General features: G+C 36.0%; 2 protein-coding genes across 3 annotated transcripts in view; one reads left to right on the top strand and one right to left on the bottom strand.

Annotated features, from left to right (window-relative positions):
* Positions 1-1271, top strand: part of LOC306870377 (colorectal mutant cancer protein) — a gene marked incomplete at its 5' end in the record, with an annotated part of 85814 nt that extends 84543 nt beyond the window's left edge. Inside the window, one exon of one of the 2 annotated variants that reach the window (XM_079417610.1) lies at positions 231-1271. In XM_079417610.1, the coding sequence (XP_079273736.1) occupies positions 231-411 (181 nt within the window). In that variant the 3' untranslated portion in view covers positions 412-1271. The remainder of the gene's footprint in view (positions 1-230) is intronic. The other variant, XM_079417609.1, reaches the window with a different exon arrangement.
* Positions 1272-2636: 1365 nt separating this feature from the next.
* On the bottom strand, positions 2637-23608 carry LOC306870385 (serine/threonine-protein phosphatase PP1-gamma catalytic subunit A-like). The gene is made up of 7 exons (XM_079417622.1): positions 23294-23608; positions 12810-12941; positions 12411-12641; positions 10940-11044; positions 9148-9371; positions 4931-5065; positions 2637-4311 (listed from the first exon to the last, which is right to left on the bottom strand). The coding sequence occupies exons 1-7, from the start codon at positions 23346-23348 to the stop codon at positions 4222-4224; spliced, it is 972 nt and encodes a 323-aa protein (XP_079273748.1). The 5' UTR covers positions 23349-23608; the 3' UTR covers positions 2637-4221.
* Between the last annotated feature and the right edge of the window lie 1426 nt (positions 23609-25034).

Here is a 25034-nt window from a genome sequence, read left to right as displayed (position 1 = left end):
TAGTCATTTTAAGGCAACATTTTTAATTTTCATTTAAGTTGAAGTTTTTATCTAATATTATTTATTTTATTGCATTTTTATTTCTATTTAGCTTTAGTTTTGTTTTATTAATTCTAGTATTTTATTTCAGTTAGTTGCTAAGGCTGTTTTTGGTGTTCGTGAAGTTTTTAAAGCTCTGGAGTAGATGAGCAGTGATGGACTGAGTATATATCAGTGTTTGTGTGCTGCAGTAATCTGGTGGCGGCGTACGAGAAAGCCAAGAAGAAGCACCAGAACAAGCTGAAGAAGCTGGAGTCTCAGATGATGGCGATGGTGGAGCGGCATGAGACGCAGGTGCGGATGCTGAAACAGCGCATCGCTCTTCTGGAGGAGGAGACGTCTCGACCGCACACCAACGAAACCTCGCTCTGAACTCATCAAAACTCACGTTTGTGACTCGCTGCAGATTCCTCCTCACCAAACCCTCCAGACATCTCAGCAAAACCACACAAAAGCCATCATTCTGTCATCATTGACAGCCTGTAGGACTTTGTTCTTCTGAGGAACACGAAAGAAGAGGTTTCTCAGGATGTTCACGCTGCTCTTTTACTCTCCAGATACAAAAAGCATCATAAGCATGAAACGACGGCTCAGACGTGCTCGTTTTGTCACGTAGGAGACGGCGTTTATTTTATACTGTTCAGTTTTTCCAATTTATAATTATGAGGTTCACAGTTTTTATGCCTTTACTAGTCAAAGCGGTAATTATGATGAACAGCAGAAATCCTCATAATTATTCATAATCTCAGAGTGAAATTACAGCAGCACAGACTTAAAGAGACGAACTCATCGCTGGTTTAGTTTAATAATTATATTTCATAATCATACAGTGTAGAGCAATAAATAAGAACGAGGTTTCCTTCATCTGCTGATCAAACTCACATCCTCGGTTTAACCGCCTCACAGGACTAGTTAAGCCTCCGATGAACATTCTGTCATCATTTACCCAGTTTCCTAACATCTGGTAATCTGCTCAGTTTATGATCCATAATCAGATTTATGAAATGTAAATACATATTGCAGACAAATCAAGGCCGCAAATGATCAATATGAGATTATGAATTATTTGTTAAAACCCCACTTAGACAACTTGTATTGGCTGATGAGATGTTCAACATCTGTATGTGATTATTGTAAAGTGACTTCTTTACAGATAAAAAGTCTCATTTGTTAACATTCATGAACTATTATGAACTAAAAATGAACAATATCTATCTTTTCTAAGATTAGTTAAAAATTATAAAATGTATTATTTATTAATATTATAAAAAAAAATATTTTATAATATTAATAAATGTTTAAATTAAAATGTATAAGATTTCTAAATGCTTTAGAAGTATTTTTAATTGTTAATGCAAGCTACTATAATTTAACAAATGAAACCTTAATGGTAAAGTGTTGCCAATTTATCATCAAAATCTAGATTATTTGAGTAAAATTTCAGTGTCATATTTACACTTTTGCTGATCTGGAGCTATTTTGTTTATGTTGAGGTTTTTTGCATTAATCAATGAAAACAATTAAATTATTTTTTTCTTTAGAAAAACATGCACTGATGAATTCTGCGAACAACAATAATAAACTTTTTTTATAGCGCCTTCAAAAGTTGCATCTCAAAGCGCTTTAAAAAAAAAAAATGCATTGAAATACAAAAATAAAAACAAAATTTAAGAATATGAAATAAAAATAATTACAGTAACGTAAAAACTTTTTTAAAAGAAGATTGAAAAACAATGAAAGACTGCAAACACGTTTTGATAATTTCCAAAAAATTAAACAAGTGGAGAAAAATTCATTTTAAGAAAATAATTTTGACTTGATGCTGGAAATCTGATGACAGAATCTTAATTTTTGTGTGAAATCTTGCTTCAGCCTTCATGTGTTTGTTTGCGTGTAGTTTTTAGCCGAGGAATGTAACGATCACCAAATCTCACGCAAAAAACAGGCCGTCTTTCCCGAGAGGTCTGGCTTCCTCCTGGACGACAGCAGCACTTTTCCAGTCTGGTGGACCGGATCACCACATTGCCTTCTTACGGACGAGTATTTATTTCTCCCTCTCCTGCGAAATATCAGCAAGACCTCAAACTCACGGTTTTATACGATCCTGCGACTGTTTACACGCTCCAGCTCCACAGCTGTTCGACCCACACAGATCTAGTGAAGACGGAGATTATGCATAAACGGCTTTCACTCATATTTATCAGTTATGAGACTGACTTTTAAGTGCTTGATTCATGGTGAAATATTCAATGCAATAGAAATGCTTTTCTCTTGTTCAAGTATCGACCGCTCACAGAAAGTGGCGCTGTTAAAGGAATAGAACTACTTTAATGTGAACAAGCATTTAATAAAGAATGCATTACTCATAATGCAGGTGTATTCATCTGCATCTGTGACTTCATGCTGGACGATCATATGTCAGTGACTGATTCACGTGCTTATGCTTTTCTTTGTGCATCAGAAAGTGAAGGAATGAACAGAAGGATGGATTATGAGATGGTTTAAAACCATCAGACTGAGAGATGCTTGTCCTTCCTTTCATGAGAAGTATATGCATATCCATAAACGATGGGCTGGAGAAAATATAAAGGCTTTGTGAATTGTACTTAATTTGCACAGATCTGTTTATGAATCAAATCTTTGCAATCATTTTGTTTTATTTTAATACAGAATGTATTTGTTTATATAATAAAGAAATAATGCAACACTTCATTAATGACTCCAGTCATTTCAACGGCTTTTAGTTCTCAACTATTTCCCATTTAATCTCTAATTATACCAGTTTTCGAATTTCATATGAGGAAATTCTTTTAACACAAAAAGCAAATTATTCTTCCTCTAACTGGTTTTCTTTCAAATACAAATCTTGTGTAATCCCACGCTGGCTATCTGTAATCAGAAGCATATTTAAAACGGGAAAATAATCTCATTTCAAAAACACACAAACCTTTCTGGATCACAATCCGCCATCAAAATGATCATTTATTCCAGCTGCGGTGAGAAAAAGCTATAACTTTTTAAGATCTCAGATATTTCTCTAAAAACATTTTTTTAATCTTAAATGTTTTTCTAAGTACATTTAAGTTCTTAAATATTTTAACATCTTTTAAGTTCTGAACTATTTTTAAGAACAACTGTTTTAATCAAGTTCTCAAATATCTTCTTTTCTTTTACCTCTTAAGAACAATTTAAAAGTATTGCTGGGAATACAAAATAATTCTCAAGTCATGAAATAAAACTGAAGTTAAGAATTAGTTTTGTGATTAGTGAACCTGGCTCCAGAAGAATCTGTCAGGTCAGTTTTTAATTCATTTTAATTTCACCTTTAAATTGAATGCATGTCTGAAGTGAACACAAACGAACGCTGCAATGGTGTTTCCATCTCCTGTCGATTTATTCTGCAAGTATAACAATTATTTATAGTGTGGAAAACTGTGAATTATTGCCAAGACTGAACAAAACATTTCCTGTATATTTACAGCGAGAGTTTGGGTTAAACAGAGAATTTTTATGAAATACTGTAGAAATTTGCAAGAAAAAAGTTTTCCTGACGTGATTTACCTGATGAGGAGCTACATTATTCTGAAGACATGCTGAAGGTGGCATGCCCTGAGAGAAAGCCAAGGCCTTGTGTCCTATTCCTCTAACACTAACGCATGCAACAGAATCGTCCGTCTGAGATCAACATGCCAGAACCCAAGAAGAAGAAAACAAGGCATCGCATCAAAACAAAGAAACTTGATGTTTTAGTTCACACACACCCGCACAACATCCGTTCGTTTGCAATCATGAAAAAAATCTAAAATGATAAAAGCGGACTGAATGTCAAACCTCATGGCACGAGACCGAAATACAAAAAAGCTTCAGGTGCATAAAAACAGACTCGTTTGTTCACAGTGGTTAGCAGGGGCGATCGGGAGCACAAATCATCTTAAACGTGTCGATTTAAAAATCCAGCCGTGCCGTTCCTCCTGTATTTCTATGCTCGTGTCAAACTGATACATCGTCCTGAAGTGGGAGTAAAAAGCCGTTTGTGAAATTAAAAGGCTCCGCTCTAATATGCGAGCGGCTGCTCGGGACGGTAAACGAGGAGAACAAGGTAAAGAAGGGAAATAAAGACGCAGTGGACGGCTCCTGATCTGAGCGTATGATACAAGTCCGGCCGGCCTGCTCGCGCGAGCCTCATTTCTTGGCCTGTTTGGGGACCATGTTCCTGGGAGGAGTCACTGGACGACTGGAGTTTGGCTTCTTCTTCTCTGCCGGCTTCAAAATCTGCAGGAGCACAAATCAACACGTCAGATTAAACAGGAGTTTGAGGAAAAGCTAACTAGTGAATGAATTACATAACACGAGCATCACAGGTCGTTTCTGCTCAGCATTTTCTTGTTTGTCATGAGCTTTAATCGTCTTTTTGAAACTGTTATGGTCATCTTGCATGTATAAAAACAATAACAGCAAAATACCATGTTTGAAAAATGAATTCTGTACAAATTTGAATTTAATATAAATGTACATAATTTAATATAAATTTAAATGAATGTGATTTAGATTTAAATTACATTTTAAATTATTCAAAATTTAATTAATATTAAATGTCTGTTTAAGGGAAAGTATGTCTCACAGGTCCTGTAAGCATCATTGTTTATGTTTTTTAATCCTTTTTAACGTACTTTTAAACATCTTTTGTCATTTGTTTTAAAATACTTTGCAGTGTATTAAATTAATTTTTAAAACTGTTTATTTTATCATTTTCATTTGCTGTCCCTGGGAAATTTTGATGGCAAAAACAGAAGAAAAAAAATATATTTTCACTTCAAATGATTATTTACATAATGTATTATATAAAACTAAAACAAATGAGCAGAGCAGAAACATCTGGACCGTACTGTACCTGGAAGGAGCACATGAGGGTCTCGTCGACGCTCATCATGGCTCCGGCGTTGTCGAACTCTCCGCAGTAGTTCGGTGCAGAGAACAGGGTCACCAGCTGCCGCTTGGCGAAGAACTCGTATCCGTCCTCCACCACCTGCAACACACAGGAAGAGGAAGTTCAGTATCATTGTTCTGAGTTTACATGGAAAATAAAACTACAGTCAGTCACACTCACTGCAGGGCTCCAGACTACCACCGCGACTAAATTTCCTTGTTCAACTCATAAGCGCTGCATATAAGAAACATCAAACGGCAAATGAAACAAAAGCGTAACAAAATCACACTACTTTTTTTTGACCGTTTATCAGCTCGGACCGTGACACAAACACACTTGTGTGAGCTCAGAACAGCTTTACTCGGGAAACAAAGTTGATTTGGCGACACTGTTACAGCACAGCGCTGCCAGATCCAGTGAGATGCATTCAAATTCTGCACAGAAATCTCTGTTAAAAAAATAAGACCAAACGACAGAAAACCAGAAGCATTAACGCTAACTGTAACCATGCTGTTGTGCTAGAAATAGTTGAATGTTATTACATGCATCTTAGGGTTTGTACTAACTTTTTGAGAGAGCAATTCAAGCAATTTTCAATGACTAACAAGCATTTCACACAACCAGGGTTCCCACTCTAAGCCAATTATCAAATTCCCTGACTAAAAAGCTGAATTTCCATGCCCTATAATGAACAGAAAAATAGGCCGCTGTCATGTTCCCGTTCCCATATTTAGCTCAATAGTAGTTTTACAAACTTTACATTTAGCTTTTCTGTCGTCTGCTCTTAACACCTAGTCTTTGAAGTGGTAATTTTGTAGCCAAAGCTCTTGAAATGTACATTTTCTGGCACGTTTGCCTTAGTTAACAGGTACAGCCTGGTGACTGCATTTGTGTTGAGTGAGTACTAGTTGACGAGCGGGAAGGGATTAAAATGGCGCTGAGAAATAGCCTAACCATGACAATAGCCAAAATGCCTGAAACAAGATAAAAAACAAATACATTTTGACAAATGGAAATTAAAATTTAAAGCGACAAACTGATATTCCATGATTTAGGCAAAAAAATAAAATAAAATTCCCTGACTTTCAATGTCTGGAAAAGACCTTTTAAAATTCCATGATATTCCAGAAATTCCATGATCCGTGGGAACCCTGCACAACTGTTCCCAGCACTTTAAAACTCCTAAATGATCAAATTTGAATGTTAGTTTTAATGGGAGACCAAAATATACTGTGGTGAACAAACACTTATGTAAGATAAAAAAATACATTAAATCCCCATTATAACCTGCAGATGGCAGCAGTCATTCATTTCTACTTTTTCCTTTCAAATTAAAAGTCAAGTATTTTCTTCTAGACATTTCCTGGCAAAAAAAAAAGGTAATGCAGGTCAAAACATTTTCAGGGCAAGTAAAAATAATAAAAAAAACTGAATCTGAATGTGTTTCAGCCTGATGTGAAATGGCCTTTGAGCAGATGAAGTGAAATAATCAAACGGCAGATCTCGTGACCGTATCCTTATCAAGACTCTTCAGCATCAGAACAGATTCATCAGGTCCAAAGTCTGAGAGGAAGACGTCACTCAAACCAGGCCACATGAGATACGAGAGACCGCTGTCAGGACTGCTTTATATCATTTGCACACGAGCACAGCAATAAAAGACGGAGTAAAGTGAAAATACAGAGCAGAACCATTCCCAGTTTGCTTTGCTTTAACAGTTTGACTGTTTTGAGTCTATAGTTTTGAACTCAAGTGTTTCATAATATTAATTGTTTTTACACTGATGTCAAACTGATTCATTAATTTTAATATGAATCATCTTATCTTGTGATTTGAGTTTATCAAGTTTTAAATAAAAAACAAAAAATGATCAAAAGAGAAAGTCCGCGGGAGCGGAAATTCAGCGGGAGCGGGCGGGTTTAAGAAAAGAGTCCCACGCAGGGCTCTACACTGAAGAGCACATGAAACTGAACAGAATCGGCACATGATTATAGTCTCTGCTGCTGAGCGCTGGTGAGTCACTATATTACAGTCTGAGTGGATACAGATTAGGGTTTAGGGAACAACACACACACAGAGACATAAGGAGCGTCCTACACTCGTCTCAAAGCCCTGCGTCATCAGACCAATGTCAAAGGCTCAGATCTGCAGACTCATCCGCGGCCGGCTCAGCATGTACCGCTGTGACTCATCCCGCGCTTTTAACCAAGAACAGTTTCACATTTCCAATAACTGGATGTTGATGTAAGCTGAAACTGAGCGACTCGCCCAGCCGAGCCAGACGATCAGACCACTGGCTCATACGTACAGTGCCTAGAGACTGGCTACTCAATTAGTGAAGTCGACTAGTGTTTTTATCTTTTCCCATTTTTAGATGGGGATACATTTGGAGACTCTTCTCCGAGGTGTTTTAGTGTGCTGAACAGTAACTATTAGTCAGCAGGGTAAATGCCTCTCTAAGAAAGTCTAAATCCATCTATAGCACCGCTGCTACAGACACTGCAGCTTTTGAACAAAACCCACCACATGCAACAATAAATTATGTAATTCCTTAAGACAGACTACTTGGCTGTACGATACTGGAGAAACCAAACCTGACATTGCGATATTTAGTTTTTATGTAATACACTGAATAATGCAATATGGAATAAGACAGGAATATTCACCAAATGACCTGAATAGTCATATTTGGAAAGAATGAATCATTCCGGAGCGATTGGGGTGATTTTGTTGGGAAGTGCATCTAGAAAATAAAAATAATTAAAAATAAAATTACTTTTTATTCTGAAGACTTTTTTTTTTGGGAGCATGAACCATCCTTTTAGGGGTTGAACGAAAAACATGCATGTATATGAAATAATAATTTAAGAAATAAAATGTTATACAAATACAATCGTTCATTGTTGTTCATGTTAGTTCCAGGGTTATTATAATTAACTAAAATTAACTTAAAAAAAAATAATAATAATTACTTAAAATTAACTGAAAATTTACATAATAATAATAAAAAAAACTTATTTTATTTCAGCTAATAAAATTACTGTACTGTAAAATAATCAAGTGTTTAATTTAAATACTAAAGTTTATAGTAAAACTGTATAGTAAAACTATTTTGCCATTTTGTCGGCATACAAATATCAAATAAAATAAATATAATGCAAACAAAATAATACAAATATATTGTAATAGTACTATTGTATCTAAAAATAAAAATTTTATGGTAAGTCCGTAAAATTAAAATACTTATATTTAAGTCTTAATTTCTTCACTTTCAAATATTAAATGACTTATTTTTTACCAGTTTCACAATAGGCACGTTTACTTGTACCCAAATAATCCATTTGTAATTGGACTGAAGGCTCAATCGGACTGAAAAGCCTTCATGAAAACACCTAATCGATCCGACTAAGCTCGATCTGAATGAAATTTCGAATTTTTTATTCCTTTTCTAATACGATTGAGAGCGCATGTAAACACTTGTTTGGACTGAACCCCGAAACTGAAAGGACTGCACATGTGCAATGACACAGAAGTGGCGTAATAACGTATGACGCGCAGAACGAACTATTCTTCCTGTTGAATAAAGTGTTGAACAAATGAGTGTTATTATAAAACTATCATTTCACTCCGCATCTGTGAAGTGGAGCAGGACAACGTCCCACTAGTCCTTGTTTTGGATTCTTATCTACAAACAGCTGGTTTTTGGACGCGGGACGGGCGTTTTTACTGCATGATAAATAAGCAGCATGGCACAGCCGTATATGTACACTGTCTCCAAATTATGCCAAGAAATGGCTAAATATTAATTTTGCAGTTTAAAATGAATAAAGAAACCGTTAACTTTCTATATTTGTGCAGTGTTTGCATGTCAAAGCTTTTGATATATACACACACATCAACCTGATCACTTTATTTAGCGTTCATGTAAACATTGAATTCTTTCCAATTGATGAATCTGAATGTAGTCCAATTGAAAAAAGTTGTGCATGTAAACATAGCCAATGAAGCGTGGCCGCTCTAAGATGATGAAGCACAGCGTGAGCTGCTCACGTGTAAATTAAACCTGCAGCGCATGTGTTTATTTAATTAAAATGCAGCCTTCATGATTTGACAACTGCAATAACCATACTGAAAATATCGATATCATTTCGATATATTGTTCATCCCTACTGAAGACTCACCTGGTGGGCCCTGCAGATCAGATCCAGGTCATGTTTGTGAAGGAACTTGGCCACCACTTCCGCTCCGAAGGTGAAGGACACGCCTCGGTCGTTCTCGCCCCAGCCCAGCACGTCCTTGTCCGGGTCGGACCACAGCAGGTCGCACAGGAGGCCCTGGTCCGGGACATCTGTGGGTCTCATGATCCTTCTGATCTGCTCCATGGACTGCAGATCAGGAGACAAACCTGAGGAACAGCAGAAACAGCTCCAGATTTCACGCTCCTAGAAAGTCTACTGGATGAGTTCCTAGTTTCTTAAGAAAAGCAAGGCCTTATAACGCCTCATCTGTCCAGGGATCACAAGCGACACACTATCCGCCTGGGATTCGCACCGACTCAGCACTCAGAAATGTGGGAGATGATGTCAGTGCAAATCATGAAGTGATGAAGTAAGATGATTTACACACCCTAAACATTTCAACAACACATGGGACAATCCTGTGGTGCAAGAACTACCCTGAGAGGAGAGTCTCAGAGCGACAGTAAACAATAAATGTTCAGGCTTCTCGTTTTACATGCATCATCATGTATCTAAAGTCCTTCCTGCTGCTGCTTCATCAGAGAAAGATCGTCTGATTGAGGAATTACTAAAAGTAGTAACATAAGTAGTATTTCTTTCTCATGAAGCACCACTTTAGCAAATCAGTTCAAATGGACATTCAAATTAATGACTGGGAAAAAGAACACTTTACGATATTCTGTAACAAAAATATGCCATTAAATACTGTTTTTAATTCAGTTACATACATTTTTTATTTTTTAGCACTCTGAGATTATATTATTTATAAAATACAATTATACATTTGTTTTTTCATTTCTTTGTTTTTGTTTTAATGCGTTAAATTGATCAAAAGTGACAGTACAGACATTTATAATGTTACAGAAGATTTCTATTTACAAAAAAAAAATATTGCTCTTTTGAACTTTCTATTAATCTGTGAATCATAAAATGTATCAGAGTTTCCACAAAAATATTGAGCAGCACAACTGTGTTCAACATTGATAATAATCAGAAATGTTTGTTGAGCAGTAAATCAGTATATTATTATGATTTCTGAAGATCATGTGACACTGAAGACTGCAGTAATGATGCTGAAAATACAGCTGCAGATCACAGAAATAACTTACAGTTTAACACATATTCACATAGAAAAGAGCTGTTTGAAACTGGAATAATATTTCACAACATTACTATTTCTATTGTATTTCTGATCAAATAAATGCAGCCTTGGTGTGCAAAGCTAATTGTTTCATAAAAATTTACAGACTCTTAACTTTTGAACGGTAGTGTATATTTAATTGAAAATATTTTAAAATATATTTTAAAAAATATATTAAAGAGTTAGCATGCGCGCACTGTCTACTGAACGTAACCGATGCTGATTACATTGATTACATTCTGGGGTATGGAGGGTCTATGAAGGGTCAGAAAGCTCTCGGATTTGATCAAAAATATCTTAATTTGTGTTCTGAAGATGAACGAAGGTCTTAAGGGTTTGCAACGACATGAGGGTGAGTAATTAATGACATAATTTTCATTTTCGCTTTAAGCTAACTTGGACTCGACTTGTGCACAGTCACACGTACAATGTTTTGAAAAACGCCTAACAAAGATGCCCTTGTAAAAAGTGTGAACTTGATTGGATGCCATAAAAATGCAGATTCATGACATTCCACGTAGCAGAAGAGCCAGCGCTTGTTTAGCAGGTGAAAGTCTCTCTGGGTTATCTAGAGGGTTTTAACACCACACCCACCTCCATGACAGCAGAAGATCTTCTCATCAACGATGGCAGCGATGGGCAGACAGTTGAAACAGTCTGTGAACGTCTTCCAAAGCTTGATGTTGTAGCGTCTCCTGCCTAAACACACAAACACAAGCTTAATATCACCTTCAGGATTTATTATTTAAAAGTGGTTAAAATGTAAATGAATAAAAAGACCTCTAGAGGGACAGACTCTGCTAAAAATACACAGCAGTTCCCTTCACTCTCACACACACGACTGCAACGGCGCTAAATAATTAATTCTGCACTGAATGAGAGTCACAGAGTTCTGCTTAAAGTACACGTTTTGCTCTTATTACAGTTTAAAACATGGTTAAATGCAGTGGAATCTGGTCATGCATTTGCTTCTGTCCATGTGGCGGATTATGTTAATGTGAACATCCATGATGGCCAAGTATCCCAGCAGGATCAGTGATTACAATATACAGCCAAACAATCAGAATCATGTTGTTGCTCACAAAAAAAAAAAGGTCTATTGACATTTTTATTAGCAATTGACCACAAAAGCAATTCTTTAATCTGGTTCTGCTAATACAAAAAGCAATATTTAAATTGTGAATTTGTGTGTATTTATACATCAGGTAGGACTCTATGAAATCCATTTTATTTATAATCAATTTTTTCCCCCCCAAAATTATTTATTTTTAGGTATTAATTTTTCGGTCAATTCAGTTTTAATTTTACTAATCAAAAACATATTTAATAACTAAGATTTTGAAGTCAGTGTTATTTTAGCAGCACTGAAATATTATCATAATTTGTATTAATATTTTGACTTAGTTTGACTTTTATTTTTATATTTTGTTTTTATTTTAATTTTAAAGTTTTATTAATTATGTTGCATGTTTTTGTCATTTATTAGTTCTTGTTTTTTTTTTTTAATGTATATGTAGTTTTCTTTCATTTTTATTTCAAGTAACAAAAAACGTTTTATGGTTTTAGTTTTTGGTAGCGATAATAATCCTGATTGATGTCATGAAATACACAATTTAATAATTTAATGATTAATATTTTTAAAGCCCAATGGAATCAGTTTTATTTTTTCCCAAATTCTGTATTATTTTCCTCAAATTCTGTGTATTCCATTTTTTAATGGTTTAATTAAACTGTAACCATCAAAAAGCGAGTCTAATCAATTAAAATCATAAAACTACTTTTAATAATTCAATAAAATGCTTGCAATATTTCTTTTTGTAGAATTCTGACTTTTTATGATTTAATACAAATCAAGTTATACAAAAAAAAAATGGTGGTAATCAAAAAAGACAAAACGCTAGCAATTAATCTTTTAAAAAGTAATCAAATTTTTTAAAAGCTCCTTTTATTTTTTAGGCAAACAAAGCGCTGCACAACAGAGGTTTACAGGTAAAACAGTGTTTTCTGCATGGTGGAAATCATAGGCAGTAATCATGGCTCAGTACAGTATCTACGGGACACTCACACTCATCGTAGAAGCCGTAGATGCGGTTGATGGAGGCACACTCGTGGTTTCCCCTCAACAGGAAGAAGTTCTCAGGGTATTTGATCTTGTAGGCCAGCAGGAGGCAAATGGTCTCCAGAGACTGCTTCCCTCGGTCCACATAGTCGCCCAGGAAAAGGTAGTTGCTCTCCGGAGGGTATCCTCCGTACTCGAAGAGTCTGAGCAGGTCGTAGTACTGCCCGTGGATATCGCCTGTGGAGAGGACAGCGTCTCATTCACTCAATGCTGAACACACTATTTCAACAACATGACAGGCTAAACAAACTCTGAAAGACATTTGACAGTAGTAGAGATTCTGCATTTCTATTTTTAACATGGTATATCTGCAGTGTGACTTAACTGAAGGTTTGTGTTACTCACCGCAGACCTTCAGCGGCGCTTCCAGCTCCAGGAGGATGGGCTGGCTGAGGAAGATCTCGCGGGATTTCAGACACAATCCACGGATCTCGTTCTCCTGCAGCTGAACGTTCTTGCCAGGTTTCGACCCTCTCACTGCAGACACACAAACAAACCTACAGTTAACTAAAGCACCGGTTCGGCTCTTTGACCTATGCCATGGGAAAATATAACATGCAGAAACCAGAACTGAAAATATGCATAATATACATAAAAGCAAGCAATAAACAATGACAGTTATGTAACACTTGATGACACAGAGTTAGACACAGAGTAACAGACACAGAGTTACTATAGTATATCACTGATACTATCATAATTATACTATTATAGTTCTCATTTTATATTGAGTTTAGTTTTACATTTTTATTTTAGTTATAGTTTTATTAATTTTGTTATACATTAAGTTTATAATTTGCATTACCTTTTTTAAATGTACAGAGTTTTTATTCCATTCTATTTCAGTTTTACTTTTATTTATTTTAGTACTTAAGCTTAAACTAAACAAAAATGCCAAATAAATAAGTTGAAGGTTTTTTATTTACTTTTATTTTAAAGTATTTTAAGCCTTTATTTCATGTAGTTAAAAAAATATTTTTTATTTTAGATTATTTATTTTATATTTTTTTCCATTTTAATTCAAATTTTAGCAATCAAAAAGCATGAATTGAAAATCACAAAACGTACATTAAATGAAAAAATTTGAAATTATGAAATTTTCTTGTAAATTTTTTCCCTCCAGAAATTCTGTGTTAGTTTTGTTTTTCTGGAATTATGTTTTGATACAAAGAAAATTTATTTATTAGGGATGCACGATATTATCGGTCTGATATCGGAATCGGCCGATAATGGCTTTAAATGTAAATATCGGCATTGGCCTGATATGAAAAATGCCGCCGATATGTCTTGCAGATAAGAGAAATACATTAACTCACATGGGCTCAGGGTGTGCTAGTGATTAGATCACGAGCAGTGTGTCTCATTCTTGAAGCAAAGTTTTGTCTGAATGATGATTAGATTAACTGATTTAGATTGCTGAACTTAATCTGTGAAAGCACGTACAGAATGACGCGTTCGGTGTGTGATAGAGTAAACAGTAACAGCACGTGCAGCGGCAGCAGAGACAGCCTCCCCCGGGTCCTAACGCCCGGTCGGTAAGGAGATTTCATCTTTAGGGAGCGCTGTTGGCCTACTTCCAAGTAAATTAAAAGCAAAATAGCCTACACAAATAACATTTAGACTGTTTCTGATTAAATAAAGCAGTAATTGATGTCATAAAATAATGAGTATGTTTTGATTTAATGGTCAGAAGCTATAGCTTAAAAATAAAAAAAAATCACAAACATGACACTTGTAAAATTATATATACTGATTTATTCATTAATGTGTAATATGTTTTATTTTTTAAACAAATCATGAGCTCTAAAAGATTTTCAGAATTTTTACAGCTCTTTTGTTTTATACCATCTACAAATGTTAAATCCTAAAATAAAATGTTAGGGTTAACACTGCATCTTTCTGGGGAAAAAAATGCAGCAATTGATAGTGTGGGCAGTCGTCGCCTAATAGAGAGTTGGACTTGTAACCCGAAGGTCGTGGGTTCGAGTCTCAGGTCTGGCAGGGATTGTAGGTGGGGGAGTGAATAACCAACACTCTCTCCACCCTCAATACCACGACTGAGGTGAGACCCTTGAGCAAGGCACCGAACCCCCAACTGCTCCCCGGGCGCCGCTGCCCACTGCTCCGGGTGGATGTTCACTACTGTGTGTGTGCACTTGTATGGGTTAAATGCAGAGCATAAATTCTGAGTATGGGTCACCATACTTGGCCACACACCACTTCCCCTTTAATTATAGTTATTTTCAAAGCTTCAATGTACTGTCAAAAAACCTTCATTATTTTTTATTTAATTCTAATAAATAAGTTCTTGTTAAAAAACGAACCAAAATAAAAAAATAATTTTCTTATCATTTCTGCACAGGAGAGACTTGGTGTTCTTTCCAAACAAAAGGAAATATATCGGTATCGGCCAAAATTAGATGAAAAATATCAGCATATCGGATATCGGCAAAATCCAATATCATACATCCCTAGTATTTATAGTTTTAGCTCTTGTTTTATTTATGCAATCAAATGAAGGCATAAAACATTTATATACATTTTAATTTTAATAATATGTAATAAGCCCACAGTTCTGCCTACAGCTGTAAGATAAAACAAAGATGTGGACAATTCATCAACGCAAGTAAACACTTAAATCACCATCAGACGTCATTGTTCATGTAATTATCTGGTTAGTTGAGCAACAGTTTCTCGCAAGCGTGCGTCCAGAGTTGCGAATCCAGACCCTGCAGTAATTCTGGACAAACACTACTTGAGCTTGCGGGGAAAACTGTGGCATTATGCAGATAAAGTTGGCGTTTTTTTAATGGCCTTTCTGTGATCCATCAGCACAGGGAAGGGAAGTAGGTTAGGTTTGTCTTCCTGTCTGCAGATGTGCCCTACTTGCAGAGGATCAAAGTGACCTACAGGATTCATCTCTAATGTGCAAAGCAGCCTCTCCAGAGAGCACACGGATCATCCCACAGTTCCATTTCTCCCAGCTTCCAACGTCTTCCTGATCGCAATGTTCGCAGTTTTCACATCGATCGCGTTTTTATTGCGCTGGAACTCCAGGGAATAGTCAAAGACTGGCCTGCGCACCACAACGGCCTGTTACTGCCCAGCATTTCTATTTTTACCCCATGTTTGGAGCAACTGGCACACAGTTCTGCAGCTCTGGACTGAAGCTTGTTTTGCTGGTTACTGAGAGTTAGGGCTGGGTGGGAGGACGGTACATACCGTACACAGTATTTAACTGGATTATCCAAATATAGACATCTGAAATGGTTATTTAATATAAATCAGTTCTACTATTTACCAACTAAAATATACATATACCGTTATATGTCTATATCTATATCTATATATATATACCGTTCCTGAGAAATAAAAATCAACATAATTACCAGGATGTAAGATTATGGTGATTTACATTTACATACAGGAGAGTTTCCCCAAACTAGGGTTCACCGGATATTGAAAAGATAAAATTAAATCAGAAAATTTTAAATTACAACACTCATTTTAACATAAAACAATGAAAAATAAATCACTTTCTAAAAATAATAAATATCTAATACAAATGAATTACATATAAAAATAAGACAATAAAATACATTATTTAATGTGAATATTAAAAACTTTTAAATGAAAACAAAAAGATTTTTAAATATCATGAAATATATGATTTATTCTGAATATTATTAATAGTAATTGTCTAAAGTAATAAATGAATAACAATAAAAACACTTTCTAAAAGTAAATATATTATATATAAAAATAATATTGTATTACTTAATATTAGGGTTGGGCCGATAGACCCATTATATCATTGGGTAATTATACTGTATATCGCCTAAATTGTGGGCATCAGGGAGCCGCTATTATGCCTGGCACTGAAACTGCTTTTTCACTCTTTCACTTTTGAGATTCACGATCGCACATACTCTGTTTATACTATGGAGCGGCAGTACTTAACACACATTTTACGAGATCAGATGTCAGTTGTGCTCGGGATCTGCAAATCATTCGCCATCGTCTCAAGCTGGTCGCACACCGATGAGAAGCTCAGCGTCACGCCACATCTTTACATTGTTTTGAATCGTTGCTAGGCGTAGCGAACAGACACCGAATGGCGCCACCAGTGTGCGTACGCTCATAGAAAATGTGTTTGAATTTTAAAGATGTGGCGCGCCGCTGCTCTTCTCGTCCAGTGTGCGACCAGCTTCAGTCATCTCTCCTTACTCTGTCTGTTTATGTGGTAAGTGAAATTTTATGTACTGTAACACCGTTGACAATCGTTATGTTTTCCTTGCCGTTCTGAATACAGATTTACGCTTCGGGAACACCCCCTAACTCCAACCCCCGCCCCCCGATGTCATCGTCCATCGCGATGTTTCACTGCAGACATCATCCGATGCCAATTTTGTAGACATCGCCCAACCCTACGTAATATGAATATTAATAATAAAAACAACAAAAATAAAACAAAAGATTAAATGTATTATACTATTTTATCTGAATATATTATTTGATATGAATATGATTAACCATTTAAGTGACAACAAAATACTTCTAAAAAAATATATATATTCTATATATAAATTGTATATAAAAAATTAAAAATATCATCTCAATTAAGCTGATGGCAATATACTTGAAAACAAAAGATGGCTTAGTACTAAAGAAAACACCCTATTTTATATTTGCATGCATCCAAAACAGTGACGTCCTTCAGTATTTAAAGGGACAGTGCACAAAAACATTGCAGCTTTTATAATATAATATTATTTTATATTAACATTAGTAATAATTCTGAAATAAAAACAAATAATACAATTAAATACACAGACAGGCCGATTTTACACCAAATGATTTTCCACTGGCTTTCTGCATAATGTCATGTCAACAAACTCTAACAGAGTAAAGCGAGAGAGGGAGGATCGGCTGACACACTCCAAACAACAGGGCTGTGAGGCTTATAACAGCAGCCACAACAATGAGCAAAGGGCTCTTTTAACGAGTGCTCAGTGACGCTATTCAACGAGATGATGTCAAGTCGCTTCATCACCATTAGCTGAAACTTTCTTAAAGGAATCATTCATCCAATAATGAAACTCTGTCATCATTTACTCAGCCTAAAATTGCACGGACACTGATGTAAAACGCAACAAGGAGTCAAGACGTCCAAAACCTGCAACGTTTTTGAGTGCACTGCCTCTTTAAATACTGAAGGACGTCATTATGTTTTGGATGCAGGCAGATATAAAATAGGGTGTTTTCTCTAGTACTATAAGCCATCTTTTGTTTTCAAGTATATTGCCGTCAGCTTAATTGAGATCCTCATTGTTTTTGTGACAGACAAACACTGCTCTAAAATGCTAAATTATATAATCTGCTACTTATGTAACAAAAAACTAATTGCCCCCTTAAAAAGCTTGAAAGCCGCTTCCCCGACACTGGCGCACAGATCGGCCACATCACGAGGTTTCAGGCTGTGACTGAATGAGTCAGTGCTCCACAAAGCTGGACTTTCCTCCTGCACCACCAACACTTCCACTACAAAGAAAACACAGCTGAAGATGCGGGTGATCCGCCCGCTTGATGCGAAAAACACTTCTGAACGATTCAAACGCGCAAGAAGTGCGGCAAAGCTTTGAGTTAGGAGCTTTAGAGTGATTGATGCCAAAAGATGATGCAAGCACAAGTTAAATGACTTTGTGTCTCAGCTATGCGCGTGAAGTCACTGCCATGTCATTCAGCATCTGAAACTCCCTGGAACGAGACACACATTCCTAACTACACCTTCAGGAGCTATGTTACACAACAGCTGAAGAGTGTGGAAAAGCATCTTTATGCTTCTTCTAGTTCAGTGAAACATTTCAGAGCTTCTTCGTTTACTTTACTCGATACACAGGATTATACTTGAAGTACTTGAAGAGTTTTACTTCCAACTAAGTGAGTCATCAGCAAAATATTACAGAGGAGTACAAATGCATTTGGTTTATGAATCATCAAGCTAGTGATTACAATAACATGCCTTGATCACTTTTTTCAGTTAATAAAAGCCAATAATCAAGTGTGAATCCTCAAACATTCATGCGGTTTCATATCTATTCATGACTGACCCATATTTTAGGCTAATTACAAAATCCTGTTTAGGAAACAACCAGTAGGGGAATTTTTTTAATGATTTGAGACGGATAATTGTGTTTCCCTGAAACTCTTGAACACCTTTTGTACTGCTGTGATTTTACTTCTACATTTTGGGTGAATGTTTTTAAATGGTATTCAGTGAAAATTAATAATACTCATCCCTTAAGCCAAGTTCACACTACACGACTTTACACGTCGGCAGATCGTTGTGCCGTTCAGACTACATGACTTGATTGTCTGTCTTTTAGTCGTTGTGGCGTTCACACTACATGACTCTATGTAAATTATCTGCAACCAGGGGTTACACACTACACAAGCTGACAACAACTCTGTCACCCAACTACTCGATTTGGTCCCTAAACCAGGTTTTGTCATGAAAACACGCGAGAATTGACCGTTCGCCTAAAGAGCTTGATTGAGAGGTGATCTGACCAATCAGAACACGTATATTACGTGCCGCTGCTGCTATCCGTCATCTTGCCTGACAGCTGGCCAGTCTTCATAGAGATTGTTTTGCTTGCTTGTTTTGCTTACCAGAAAATCTGGTCATGCATGCATTGCTTGCAGTGCTAAAGTTAAATGCTGAGTGTTAAATAACAAAATAATATGTTAAAAAGTGTGCTCCTATCATTCTGTGGACAAAATCCCGTGAACTTCGCCCCGATCGGGAGCTGTATGTGCACATGCACGCTCATCTGTTTTCAATGCAGGTTAACACTGATGCTTCATGTCATCTTCCCACTCATTAAACTATGACAGGTCCTTTACTGCAAAAAGACCGTCACTGCGACACTCGCAAAGTGATGAAACTATGGCGCTATGTGCTTTTAAAAAACATTTTCATACGTTTCACGTTATATTGTCGGCTCGGAAAATATGTAAATGCACATGCCCAGTAGCCGCAGCTGTATCTCTTCTAGTCTTACCACAAATCAGACAGGAGAGTAGATTAAATTCGGTGGACTTAAAATGGTGTTGAAATAAAACACCTTCTGATGTTTATTCATGTTCATTTCGTGCATTAAGTAAATATGAAAAGACGATCGGTTCACGTGTTTGAACTGAGGCAATACAGTGATCTGTCACGACACATTGAAGAGCCACAAAAAGGTATTTATTGTTTGAATTTCTTTAAAAATGACTCGACTTAAAAGCTGAGGGTCCTGAGATCTTGTTTCATATCAGCAGTAACCTGCTCTGTCTTCTCTGTCGGTGTGTGGTCAGTTTCCTCTTTGCTCTGCGATGTGTTTTTCACTGCGTGAGATAGAGTGTAGTGAGAGTGTTTGTCGGTCATGGCAACAGTAACTATTGGTGGTTAATAAAAAATTTTGCAGCTAAAAGCCTGTGAAAGATGTTTATGTGCAAAAATATAAGCCTTTTGTTTAAGCGAAGTTGCTGCTGTTTTTCTTCCGGTGACCTCAACCCATGCCTTCCTCTTTCATTGGCTGGAGCTCATCACAACACCTGACACCACGTGATGTCGAGTCGGCCGACCGGTCCAGATATTTGGCATGCTAGATATTTGTGTCGGCGACGCGTCAGCGAGCGTCTTTGATGCATCGTTGTGTAGTTCACACATAAAGATCGCGGAGCGCCGATCACACGCAGATTTTCCCCTGATTACAGCCCGACCTGTCGGCGAGCTCGTTATCTTGCAAATCGGGCTTAAAATCCTGTAGTGTGAACTAGCCTTTAGTTTTAGAAGATGGGCTGTTTTTAAAGAATCTTTTGAATGCACAGTTTTCTGAGTGTGTGAATATGGTAATTTTGGAAAGTAAATGTCATATTCTGGTCTTGTATTGCATTCGTTCTTTTATAGGTCGCTTTGAATAAAAGCTAAATGCTTATGCTAAATGCATAAATGTAAATATTAACACATGTAAATGGAAGAAACGTAAACATAATTTACTTTATTTTTTCATGATGAAATTTCAAAGTTTTGAATACTTAAAAAAAAAAATAAGTAAAAGGAGGAGGAAAACGTATGCTCCTCTATGGCAAAACATTAACTATTTTAGTGCTTCAGTCCAGATTTACATCTTTACTAAAGACATGAGTTTGTTTCATTTTTTAAGTGTGCGCTATGAAGTTAGTGTGTCAACCTGTTCTTCAACATTAAAGTCTTTTCATGTTTGTTTCTTGTGAATTACACCGAACAGAACATGTTTTACAACAATAAATAAGCATAAAATTAAGTGTGAATTAAAAACACAAAATTAAAAACATCTGGGATAAGTTTAAAGATGGGAGACACTAAAAGTAATAGTTAGAAAATTTGCAGGATGCTCTGCAGTGAATGGGTGCCGTCAGAATGAGAGTCCAAACAGCTGATAAAAACATCACAATAATCCACACCCCTCCAGTCCATCACTTAACATCTGGAGAACACAAAAGGGGTTTTTAACTTCAAATTGTCTATAATCCATAATAACGCTTCCACCAGTAAAAAAAAAAAAAAAAAAAAGTCCATCTCCTGTTGTCTCTCACATCAAAATCCAGCTACATATTTGCTGTTTTGTCTTGTAAACGGTGCTTGATCTGCAGATTTCTCTCTTGATTCAGACCAGAACACTTTTTCACTGGAGGAAGCGTTATTATGGATTATGGACATGTACGTATTTTAGTTATAAACGTCTTGATGGATTTGTTTCTTTTGTCTTCTCCAGATGTTAACTGATGGACTGGAGTGGTGTGGATTATTGTGATGTTTTTATCAGCTGTTTGGACTCTCATTCTGACGGCACCCATTCACTGCAGAGCATCCACTAGTGAGCTAAATTTCTCCAAATCTGATGAAGTAAACTCATCTACATTTTTGATTGCCTTTTTCACTTCATCCTCAACACTTCATGAATCTACCAGGACTGATATTCTCCACCCATGAACTACGAGGCAGGTCCTGGCACCACGTTGGGCGGCATTAAACCAAGTGAGGTTATGTAATGGGAGCAGACTGCCAAGGGAACAGCCGTACTAATGCTAGGCGAGCAGATATAGGTGCAGTCCACACACCCCGGGCTGGTTTCTAGGCTGTATAGCAATAAACATGCAGGTGGTGCAACTGGCTCCATGTAAACTCTGACGAGGTGGAAAAAACAGGGAGAGGTTTCTAAGAAACACAGTTAACTTTATAGAGTATCGTGAGAGCAGCCCACCTTAAAAAATACATCTGGCTCGAACACAAAGTCAAATGGCAACAAAAATAGCCACAAATAGTGCAAAAAATACAATTTGGTCTGCATCAGGTTATTTCCAGAATGCATTGCTTTCCTGTCACTTCTACACTATCCTGACATATTACAGGCATAAAGCCTTAATCATAAAAAACATAAGTTATCAAACAGCACATTCAAATGCCTTTAATTAGTGATTTGACAACAAGAATGAACACCACCCTAGTCTAGATGATCAGGCATAATAAATGAATCGCAGCGATTCTTTCAATAAGCCTTTAGTGCACATGAATTATGAAAATCCATGTTTATGTGCCAAATGATGACATATCTTTTTTTTTTTACAATGTTAACAACTAATGCAAAAGCATATACAAATATACATATAAAAATAATATACAAAACCATCTCAATCACATATCCATTTCACACTGTATGGACACAATCCTAAGAGGACAAAAGCATGTTTCTTGTGTTGAAGTCACTGGGACCCTCTATGATGAATAAATAAACAGATACACATAAAACCCTCAAAGAACTCATTACATCTATACGAGTCAAAGCATCAAGCTAAAAAACAGATGAGCAATGATGAACTGCTCTGCGTATAAAAATATTGCACACAACAGAAACCAGCAGTGAGTTACGTAAATACATTTATCATGAACCAAGATCGGTATTACACTCTACACAATAAAATAATTGCATAATCCTATGGCATTTACTGTAGTTACGACTTTTATTGCTTTATTATACTGCATACAATAAAGCAATAAAACATTCACTTGTATAATAAACTTATAGTAGAAAATATTTCAGAAAAATTTATTATTTCAGTCTATTCAAACAGGGTTCTGTGAATGTTTATCATCACTGCAAAAAATAATAATAATTTTCTAATGATTGCACTCTCAAAGATAAATTACATCAGAACTGAAATAGATTAAAAAATATATTAACTAGGCCAGGACAATTTTAACATTTCAATTTCTGTCATTTCCAAGTTTGAACGAATGTGGGAGCTTAATAATAAGTGCTCTGAACGGTCAAAGCTGTGTTTAATATCACACTTGTCAGCATTATATACGGTATTCTTGTTTTTAACGATGAAGCACAGAAACCGCGCGTAACTTACAGCTCGGCCGTGTCTCAACGCCTAGTGAGCTGACTATGTAGACTACATTTTTGGGCATCATCGGCACGTTTTGAACGGTTCCCCAAAACTCTGCCTGTTCAGAACACAATTTTACAATTATCCCGACTGTAACGTTCTCTAGGCGACACAAATGTTGTCTAGGTAGGAAACTGACTATATATTTGAAACGCAGCCGTTTGTGTCTGTAAGCAGCTAACGTTAACGCTCTGCTAACCGTGTTAGCTCAGCTCAACAGCTCTAAATACGACCCAGATAGCTGATAAATCAGTCATATACATATCCATACGCTACAATAAGAATCATTTTGAAATCGATTATCTTATTATAAGAACATTTTAGCCGTTTCTTGACGTGAAACTCACCCTCGAGAAGGCGCTGAATGATGCTGTCTATGTTGAGTTTGTCGATGTCAGCCATGACTAGCCGAATAAAACACAAACAGCGCCGCTCAAAACACACCAGGCACGACGAATAAAACTATTTCGATTAAAAATAAACAGATTTGTCTCAAGAAACTCTAAACAAAAGATTTAGGATCTCAGCTTGGAGCGTGCTGCGGCGAAGGCACACCGGCTCTGCGGAAGGATACGCGCATGAAGCAACGGCAGTAGTACAGCTGCTGGAGCCCGGCGGGCGGATGAATACAACACAGCTGCACGAATGAGGAAAAATAGGGCGGAGGAAATGGGAGGGAGCGCAGCTGAATTTCACAATAATGTGTGACGCTGAATGTTAATTGAACACTTTTTAGCTATTTAATATTTAAATGTTAAACATTTATTAAAAATGTTTTTGCATGTTAATATTATTTTAATTGACAACATCCTCCCTCAGTTCTCATTACAGTAATGCAAAAAGGAATTACTTATTTCATTTGTAAAATATTTAAGCATCATGCATTTAATTTTTCCCGATTTAGATTTTAAAATCACAGTATTTTTACTGTAGTACGTTTAGATGGCTGAGGGAACGTGCTGGGAGATGTTCAGCATCATACTGTATTTCATCACCTCTTCTTGGAGGAAATGGTGTTTTCTTAAGATGTTTCACAAGCATCCTGATCACATCAGGTTGCACAAAGAATACTGACAGGGTGTGTGTCTGAATAAACCACATCAAAACAGTAGGCCTAACAATTCTCTTCATTTTATCTGCATCACAACAACACAAACTTGTGTCTACTTCTTATTGATCGTATACTTTTTCTTTTCATTATGAGTGAATTAACTCATTGCAGATGGATTTAAATACATGTATTTTACAAAAAAAACAACAACTTCTGATTGCATGTTTCTCAGATAGATATATTCAGAGCACTGGCAGTAAACAGAACTGTGATGTCCTCTAGTGTTTGATGTCTGTCCCGTGCAGTGACTTTCTTTTCAATTCAATCCTTTTTTTATTCATGAATGTGAATTTGCTGAATTGCAATTCAAAGAAATTCAACACGATCACAAAACAAAACATAAAAATATCAACCTGATATGTAGAATATCTTTCATACAGCACCGTGAAATTTCACCACATTATTTTTAGATCTTTATTTAATTGTGTAAATTCTATACATAAAGAGGCTGTTTGCTTCTATGGATTATAATATAGTGGGTAAAATAGAGCATTCTGGGAAATTAAGTTTGTTAGTGCAATATATAAATCATTTCTACATGTGTCAGACATCAATTAATAATATAAAATAGTGTTTCTGTAAATAGTCCATATGCTATGTGGATGACAACCAGGGTTATTATTGTTAACTAAAACTAAAACCATGTTACTTAAAATAAAATAAACATTGCATGAAAATCAAACAAATGTTAACTGAAATAAAATAAAAAATTACGCTTATTTAATCAGTTTAACTTGAAGTACTAACTAAAACTGAAATAAAAAATAATAAAAACTATTTAGAGATATTTAAAAATAATAAAATAACAAATGCAACAAATTTACTAAAACTTTAAATGAAAACAAAATATAGAACAAAAAGTAATTCAAAATATAAAGAAAACCTATCATTGACTGTAAATGATAGAACATGATTATGGGCAATTCATATTGAAAATGCAAAATATTAATACTGAACTGGTCTTAAATTATTATTAT

This window comes from Barbus barbus (assembly GCF_936440315.1).
Source record: "Barbus barbus genome assembly, chromosome: 5".
NCBI lineage: Eukaryota > Metazoa > Chordata > Actinopteri > Cypriniformes > Cyprinidae > Barbus > Barbus barbus.
This window is presented reverse-complemented; position numbering and strand designations above follow the sequence as displayed.

What these genes read in the sequence shown, in the direction of transcription:
- LOC306870385 (XM_079417622.1), bottom strand. Translation starts at nt 23,348, where the DNA reads ATGGCTGACATCGACAAACTCAACATAGACAGCATCATTCAGCGCCTT. An exon ending in AGCGCCGCTGAAGGTCTGCG is followed by an intron (nt 12,642 to 12,809) that starts GTGAGTAACACA and finishes TCCTCTCCACAG; the next exon opens with GCGATATCCACGGGCAGTAC. An exon ending in CTACGGCTTCTACGATGAGT is followed by an intron (nt 11,045 to 12,410) that starts GTGAGTGTCCCG and finishes TTGTGTGTTTAG; the next exon opens with GCAGGAGACGCTACAACATC.